This window comes from Lupinus angustifolius, chromosome LG15 (genome assembly GCF_001865875.1).
Source record: "Lupinus angustifolius cultivar Tanjil chromosome LG15, LupAngTanjil_v1.0, whole genome shotgun sequence".
Lineage (NCBI taxonomy): Eukaryota > Viridiplantae > Streptophyta > Magnoliopsida > Fabales > Fabaceae > Lupinus > Lupinus angustifolius.
In genome coordinates, this window is record NC_032023.1 from 7,878,064 (window position 1) to 7,887,646 (window position 9,583).

The 9,583-nt window shown below is 31.6% G+C and overlaps 1 protein-coding gene across 1 annotated transcript; it reads left to right on the plus strand.

Moving 5' to 3' along the window:
* On the plus strand, positions 3,318-6,660 carry LOC109328612 (glycerol kinase-like). Its single transcript, XM_019562163.1, has 4 exons — positions 3,318-3,453; positions 4,170-4,391; positions 4,614-5,565; positions 6,206-6,660. The coding sequence occupies exons 1-4, from the start codon at positions 3,320-3,322 to the stop codon at positions 6,449-6,451; spliced, it is 1,554 nt and encodes a 517-aa protein (XP_019417708.1). The 5' UTR covers positions 3,318-3,319; the 3' UTR covers positions 6,452-6,660.

Sequence of the window (9,583 nt, forward strand, 5' to 3'; positions counted from 1 at the left end):
CAGGGATTTAGGTATGACTTTATATCCTTGTTTTATATTATGTGTGAGAATCATGAAATTCAAGATCCTAGGATTGATATTTCACCAATCATCAGGAAATATCTAACTTACTCCTCATCCTAGTCATCAATTTTATAGAAATCTAATGGTTTGAATTAGTGAGTAGATCTAAACCATTAGATATCCATAGAATTAATGGCTATGATAAAGAGTAAGTTTACTCTTAGAGTAAGTGGATCCCTACTCCAATTATAATATTAATTTTTCCTATGATTATGTAACCAGAATAATATCATCGTCTTAAATTTCAAGCATACCTAGATAAGGGAGTAAAAATTCATGAGACAAACCCATGAAACTCTTTAAAATGGCTTGGTATCAGACATCTGATTAGGGATGTAAAAATTTGGTTCGGTTCGATTTCTAGTGTATTTTAATGACCGAACCGATAAAAAATATAAGATTCGGTTCCGCTCAATTAACCGCAAAGTTAACTATAAGAATTGAGTCGAACTGCTCTTGAATGGTTCGGTTCTACGGTTTTTTCAATTATTTTTTTATAGAAAATCTTGCCTCAATTGAAAATTCAAAATGTATTACAAGAGATATTGTTTATCCATAAAAGGATAAACATTACTACTATTATTACTCAGAAATTACAAATCATATATAAATATGTAAAATAATTGAAACTCCTAATTGTTTGTTAGTAACATATATAATTGATGGAGAAAAAATGTGAATTATCACATATAATACTACAGTCCACAATTAGTAACATATATATATCTATTAGTAATATATATAACAATACAATTCATGATTAGAAACACACACACATATATATATATATATATATATATATATATTAATTAGTAAAATATATAATAGTTACATTTATAACCTTATATTTCACAATTAGTAACACATGTAACAATACATATATAACAATATATGATATGTTAATTTCAAACTCAATATCACAAAAGTTGGAAAATATGTTCCAAATTATTAAGACACTCGAGAACAATTTAGTAACTAATAACATATATAATACTAACTTAATAATAATTTAGTAATATGTATTACACTACAATTCAGTAATAAGAATTTAAACAATAATAAAACGTCATAGTTGCTAATGAAGAATTTCCCACTATTATGTATTATTTTTATTGTGTTATAGTCATATGACAAAATACAAAATATTAATATAGTGCAACAATGAATTAGTAGTTAAAGTATACTTTGGATCCATTATGAAGACATTACAACATTTTATATAAACTTACAAAATGCCTTTGCATGATATCTTGAGAAGACTAGCATAAAATTGTTAATAGAACAAAAATAATTTAATTATATGTATATATCTATACTATATATAAAACCAAAACTTGAAATAACTTCCCTCATGGTGTAATTTTCATTTCCTATATTGCCCTTAACATTATTTAATTTTTACAAAAAAAACTATATAATCCTAAGCAACTACCACCAATACATTAATTAACCACATATCTCACCTTAAATTAAACATTATTATAAACACACAAAAATATAATATATAAAAATTGAATATGTAGTATTAATTAAATCTAAAATAAAAAAGTTTAATAAATATTAATTAAATCTAAAATAAAAAAGTTTATTATAATATGTATTTTAAAATTATTAAAACTAATAATTAAATATAATAATAATTCTTGATTATTTAATTCTAAATGGTATTTTTGTCTTTTAAAACATAATATCATTTATCTATTCTCTTCTCTTTCTTTTTAATTTCTCTCCTATCAAATAATATCAAAATTCATTCTTTCCCTTTTTCTTTCTCTTTATTTTCTCTCTCACATATTTCTCTCTCACATATTTCTCTCTTCTTACTTTCTTTCCTAAACCAAATAAAGGCTTAACGTAATCCTCTAAACTCAAATGTCAAACACATTTGTAAGAGAAAAAAACAACAGATAAGATTAAGACAGTTCACGTGGCAGCTCACCAACCTTTACGGAACCGTCTGATTTTGATTAGATAACTATTGAATTTTTTTGGGTACATTTTATATTTTTTTGGTACATATAAATAACTGTTGAAATTTGTCACTATACAAAAAATACTTTTTTAATCCACCACTAATAAAATAGTACAAACTATTGTTAAACTAATATCATTTGTCTCTTAAAGCATTATTGTTTAGTTTTCTAATGCAGGAATAAAATTTTCAACTTTGTTCTCAGCCAATAATACTTTCTTTTTTAATAAGCTCAAATAAAAAGCTTCTATTTTTATATGCTTGTTGTCAGCCTTTTGAAGCTGATATAAAAAAACGTTTATTTACATTTGTAAGTCTATAAACTATTTGATTATTTTCAAATGGCTCTCTCTAACTTAAAATTCTTTAATCAGATATTCAGATTCCTTAACTTTAACATAATTTATAATTGGTATCTAAACATTAAATTTTTAATTTAAAACTTTGAACTTTGAAATCATTTCAACTTATCCATAAAATTGGTTCATAATAAATTAATGATTTATTATGAGTTACTACATAATCTAAAACATTTTTAATATTACCCATACATACAGGATAAGTCAATATTAGAAAAAAATCTATATTTGAAAAGTGAATCATAAGCTACCAAGTATTTTACTAACATTTATGATAACAGACAAAGATATTAGTCTGGTGGTATAAAATTCTATTAAATTCTCATGACCAAAATTTTAATGATTAAATTCTTAAGAACTACAGTTTTTAAGGAAGACAATCACAAACCTTGAAATAGATTAATTCTTTAATCAAAAGATAAAGAAAGATCATTAGTAATACAAGAAAAATTGCTAAACAATAGTAAAACTTACAGAAGTATATAAGGTAACAATAGAAACTCCTATAACACGATCATCCATTTCAATGTAGAAGTATAAGGATGAGAATATTTATTTATGATGAATGATATTCATTTATCCTCTGTGATAATGAGTTAATATCTGTTTTAGAGGTTTGTGATGGTATCATTTTGGATAAGTATTGCTGAAAAAAATTGAACTTTAACCCAAACATTATATAGATATTAAACTAAGAATTGTGGGACATAAATGGATAAACTTTGTTTCCTAAGTGATGAATCCAATTCGATATAAATAAGGAATATCATCAGCATTTCCAAGGAAACTGCATTAACTAAGATATATAACCCAACAACTTATTCAACTCCACAAATAGCATCTCATCCTGTATCTTCATTTTCATCAAAACCAAAGAAGAAGAAGAATAAAAAAGACACACATCACAAACAAAAAGAAAACAAACATGTCAGAAGAGGATGTCTTTATTGGTGCAATCGACCAAGGAACCAGCAGTACCAGGTTCATCATCTATGATGGTTCAGCTAAACCCATTGGATCTCATCAGGTTGAGTTCACTCAATTCTACCCACAAGCAGGGTAACTCATCAAATCCTATTTTTAATTCAAAGTTTTATTCTTTTTTGGAAAATATTTCTGGGTTTTTTTATTTCATGTTGATCTTTGATGTGTGGTAGTAGTAGATGGGTCAGTAACCAATCCCCAAAAGCTTTTTCTTAACGTGTGATCAAATTGAAAAGAATACATTTTACTGAAAGGTTCATACAAAATTTCTGTTCACACACATATATATGTATATATATGTATATATATAACTTTTGTCGAAGGTGAACCTATGCCCAAAGGCAAGTTGCTTGTCTTGTGTGTAACAGGGTGATTGGTTCAAATCCTGTAAATAGTTTTCTCGCTTTGGAGGTTAAGACTTTGTACACATGGAAGCCTCGTGCATAATGCATTGAGCCAGTCTCGTCCTTTTATTGCCATGTCACAAGAATGAGTCTCCTTATAGTTTGATTATTTTTTGGAAAATGTTTGTGGGTTTTTGAACTCATGTTGATCTGTATTATATGTGCTAGGTAAGTCTAGTATGAATTAATGCTCGAGAGTCAAGATAGACACAAAAAGATTTTACTAACAACTCAAATATATTATATTGCCTTTAACATAATCACATGACAGGAAAAAAATATATGAGATGATCCATTTGCAGTGAACCTCATCTTTAAAGTTTTTTCTGTTTTGGAACATATTTGTGGGTTGTTTATTTCATGTTGATATGTGATGTGTGTTTATAGATGGGTAGAGCATGATCCAATGGAGATAGTGGAAAGTGTGAAGGTTTGTGTTGCTAAGGCTGTGGATAAGGCTACAGCTGATGGATTCAATGTTGATAAGAATTTGAGGGCCATTGGTCTCACCAATCAGAGAGAAACCACTCTTGTTTGGAGCAAATCCACTGGTGCTCCTCTTTACAATGCCATTGTTTGGATGGATGCTCGAACCACTGCTATTTGCAGGTTTTTCAATCCTTAGAAACTAAGAAATAATTCATGTCATTTTCATATATAAATAAACCCATCTTTGTGTATTTATTATATTGACTAAGGAATAAAATGATAGGATTTTTGTTGTTGAAAACTACTTTTAATATATTTGGTATGCTACTTTTGCTGAATGTCACTCTCTTATGCCATTGTATTGTCAAGAATGTTTTAAATGTCATTGTATTTTTTGAACAGTCGATTGGAAAAGGAGTTATCTGGTGGTAAAAGCCATTTTTTGGAGAGTTGTGGTTTGCCTATAAGCTCCTATTTCAGTGCTCTGAAACTTCTGTGGTTGATGGAAAATGTGGATGCAGTAAAGGAAGCTATACAGAAAAGGGATGCCCTGTTTGGAACAATAGACTCTTGGTTGATATGGCAATTAACCGGTGGGGTGAATGGAGGATTGCATGTTACCGATGTTTCAAATGCATCTCGTACGATGCTGATGAATCTCAAGACCCTTGATTGGGATGCATCTACCTTAAAGGAGCTTGGAATTCCTTCCGAAATTTTGCCTAAAATTGTCAGCAATGCTGAAGTTATAGGAAATGTTGCTGCTGGGTGGCCATTTGCTGGTGTCCCTATTGCAGGATGTTTAGGGGATCAACATGCAGCAATGCTAGGACAAGCATGCAATAAAGGGGAGGCTAAAAGCACTTATGGCACAGGTGCTTTCATACTGCTAAATACGGGAGATGAAATAGTTAAATCGAACCATGGTCTGCTAACAACTGTAGCCTTCAAGCTTGGCAAGGAAGCTAAAACCAGTTACGCACTGGAAGGATCAGTTGCTATTGCTGGAGCTGCAGTGCAGTGGCTTAGAGACAGTGTTGGCATGATTTCTAGCTCTAAGGAGATAGAGGAGCTCGCATTGCAGGTTGAATCTGCCGGTGGGGTTTACTTTGTTCCTGCTTTTAATGGATTGTTCGCACCATGGTGGCGTGAGGATGCTCGTGGTGTTTGTATTGGAATAACAAGGTTTACAACAAAGGCTCACATCGCTCGAGCAGTGCTCGAGAGCATGGCTTTTCAAGTGAACGATGTCTTGGATTCAATGCAAAAAGATATGGGGAGAGTTGAATCTAGTGATTATTTGCTTAGAGTGGACGGTGGTGCAACTGTTAACAACCTGTTGATGCAGATTCAGGTTTGGATTAGTTGCATGTTTTTCTATTCCGAAGCTCTCATCTAATTCTGTATATCTGCATTCATTTTGCGTTTCCTTACTGTTAACAACATTATATGATTTCTAGTTTGTTTTGCTTCTTTACTGTTAACATTTTCATTCAAATTCTATAAACCTTATCTTTTATGTGAAAAGATATCCCTGTTGGTTAGTTGGCCCTGAAAATGTTAGATTTGGTGTCTCTCCATCTTTAACTGAACTGCTAACATTTGCATGCTTATTACTTTCTCTTGTGAAGGCTGATATATGTTGTTAGTTATTGAAAATGTTTATGCTAATAGGTTCATGAATGTTATTGCACTGTGGGATCAAGTAGACTTATTTTCCTGTATCATTACTTAATTTATAAGTGGAAAGATGTTAGAGCATGTCCACTAGATCAACCCTACATTCTTTATTTTCATAATTCTTTACATGTCCACTAGACTTATTTTTCTATTAGTTTTCACTTTAGCTATCTATATACATAGCTAGTCCTAAGCCCGGATAAAAGGTGAAGGTTGTGTTAGGCAGTCAACAATCAACGTAAAACTTTGCTGAATCTCTATGAGTTTTCACTTTAGCTTGACTGACATTTTTTGTTGCTAATAATGTTCTACAGGCAGATTTAACAGGAAGTCCAGTTATTAGACCTGCTGACATAGAGACAACAGCACTTGGAGCAGCATTTGCTGCTGGATTAGCTATTGGTGTTTGGAAAGAAGAATATATCTTTGATTCTAAGGTCAAGATGAAGGATGCTACTGTTTTCCGTCCTGTGATGGCTGAGGAAGTGAGGGCAAAGAAAATGAATTCATGGTGCAAAGCTGTTACCAGATCTTATGACTTGGCAGATCTTACTCTTTGAAGGCCTTTTGACATGTCTGTCAATTGATCTTTATTTCTGTATTCGTAAATGTTCTAGAGACTTAGGCACAATGGTAAAGTTGTGGTGATAAGACTGTGTACATCTATTCTCCTCGGATCCCATTAAGTGGAAGCCTCGTTACACCAGGGTATATTTTTCTTGTGATTATGGTTAGCCTAGTGAATAAAATGAACTGAATAAGTTTGTTCATATGTTCCTTATCAAATAACTCAAAATAGCCTCTTCTCTTACGATGATAAAACATCCTCCACTGATCTCACTAAGTGAGAGCCTCATCTACTGAGTCACCCTTTTTATGCTACTTATCAAATAAATAAATTTGACATTTTGTTTCTGTTTGTCCCAATTATTCCTTGTATTTGGAGACCAAAGAAGAATTACGAGTTTTGAGTAAATCTATTGATTTGTGCACAACAAAACTAAACACCAAAGTGAACCAAAGAAAAAATTCCTGCTTTTAGCATATGAAAGAAAATGAGGCAAAAGAGGGGAAAAAACAATTGTGGTGGAGTAGATTTATACAGTTCTCTTCTTTTTCTAGTGCCACCCATCTTTTTTGTACACAGATCCTTATCAGATGCAACACCTTATACCAGTGAGTTTTCTAATATTTTTGTAATACAATCATTTCTCTATAACTGATTCAAGTCAATGAAGAAAAAGATAAAAATCAAGGAAAGGCATGGTTTCCATGTTGTTATGACATCATGACTTGATTTTATGGTGCCCCCATAAAATCAACAATCTAATGATATTTCTTACATGAACATAAATATTGATTAGCATGTTAGAATCTTCCTATTAATATGTAATTATGTTCATTTGATTCACATTTATATTATATAGGAGAAATCACAGTAACCAATAAGGCATTGAGTGTAGTCCCTATCGGATACCCAGATAGGGGCGAAGGGTAAAATAATATATTCGAGGGAACAACACTTGTTGGGAGGGACAACCATATACCCCAAAATGAATTAGTTCTTTATTCATATAGTGAGAGATACCCTTTTATACCAAAAAAAGGAGAAATCACAAGACACTAGAATGGAATAAAGTAATTTTACTATAAGGAAGTACATAAGGAGTGCTTGCCAATGCTATAACAAGATGATCAAGTGCTTTCTCCTGCTTATACATAGCAGAAGAAACTATTATCTCTATTACATTGGATCTCTTAGAAGCCAACGAAAGCATCTATTAACACATCTATCAGTGAAATAAAACCATAAGGCTTTCCGATGAGGGTTTAAGCAAAAGGGTCTTACTAGTGCCAAGAATACCATGATATAAGATTCATGAATGCTCCAACAGAATGACACCATTACTATTGCAGTACCAGCACCATCATATTCATGTTTGACACTTGGGGTTACTGTTGTTACTTCAGTGCCTGTGTTCATAGGATAGGATAGGGTACTTCAAAACTGAATCACTTGATAGTAATGGAAGTTTTGGTTGGTTGCAATGGATCTCGGATAACCTAAGTTCTTTAATCAAGTGTATCCCAAATTTTATGGATAAAAAATAATTCTTTTCGGGTTGTATTATTTTCCCTCTGCTCCCAAGTTTTTTTTCCGAGAGAATATTTCCCTTGCTAATCCATCACAAGATTTATTCCTTTGTCATTGCATGGTTTATGCCGTGGACATGTTTATTGCAACCTTGCAAACATGTCACTAATCGTATTTGCGAGGGATTTGTGAGAGAATTATGCGCGGGTAATTCACATATTTCTGGTAGTGTGGTAGCTTGAGAACAACCTTAACTCCTCAAGTGTTGCATGTAGGCTATGATAGGTTGCGATTTGAGAATACCATCTATTGTTGCATGCAAACAACACATTATATATAGTCTGGGTTAACAGAAAATAAAAAAATATAAAATGTAAGCAGACTAGTTTAAAACTTGACAATAGTACTATTTCTCCCTTTCCTCCTCCCTCTCAAACTTTTCCCTATATAAAAATAATAGAATGAGTAAACTTCGATTAAAAAATAGGGTGTAAAAAATAATAGTTGCAGATTAGTGAACCACTCTTACACCTACCCATTACATTTATCCAACATGCAGTCAAAATTTGTGAGATACTTTTTATTTACACATCACAGTTGGAACATTGTTATTTTAAACATTTCTTGTTTGGAGAAAGATTTAAAAAATGCATTAATGGTTTTTTCATTGTCATTCAAAAAATAAGTGACATAAACATATAAACTTAAGTAAAGAATATGGTACCCTAGTATTAATGACTTGCAATGACTCACACATAATAGGCCCAAATAGGGAAGAATACCAAAAGGACATTAGTCTAATAGAATGAAGCTCCACGGATCTCAAATATCGTATTATGCCTCAAATGTCAAATATTTAATTTTTATAAATGACACTTGTTGGAACAGATAGTCACATACCGCAAAAAGAAATCGTACATCAATGTGAGTGTGAGTGAGTATCGACACTATATCTCAAAGTAAAATGTCACGGGTGTTCAAATAATGAGATTGTTTTCGGTAAAACCCTAAACTCTAAACAATGCCAAGATGTGATTATTTCGTACTTTGGCAGATTCCTGGTATTATTGGTGTTTTGGTTTCTTCTGAAATGAAAATGGAAGAAATTGAATTTCATTCTTTTGGCTTTTGTATACTTCACAATGCATTCTAAAGCCCCCATGTGGATGGAAGAATCACAGTATAGGAAAAAGTTAGTTAGAAAGACTACTCTTAATTTTCTCTTATTAGACATATCTAAGCAAAGAAACAAACCTAAATTTGGAAGTGATTGATAAAAGCATAATAGACAATTATATAGTCTTGCAAATTTCATCTATTCAACAATGGAGTTTAAAAGAAGAAAATAAAGCAGTGTAAAATGGCAATTTGGTCCATGAAATCAACACCATCGGTCAATTTTGTGCCTGATATTACAAAAATGTCAATCTGATCCCTGACTTTGTACAACGCTGCCAATTTCATCCTTGTGAAAAGCTCGCAATTTTTTAAGGGGTCAAATTGACCTAGAATATGCTAAGCCGTGGTTGAAATTGATGTTTTTGTAATCCTAAGATCAAATTGGCTAATTCAAAAATAAAAACAAAACCACGAGATG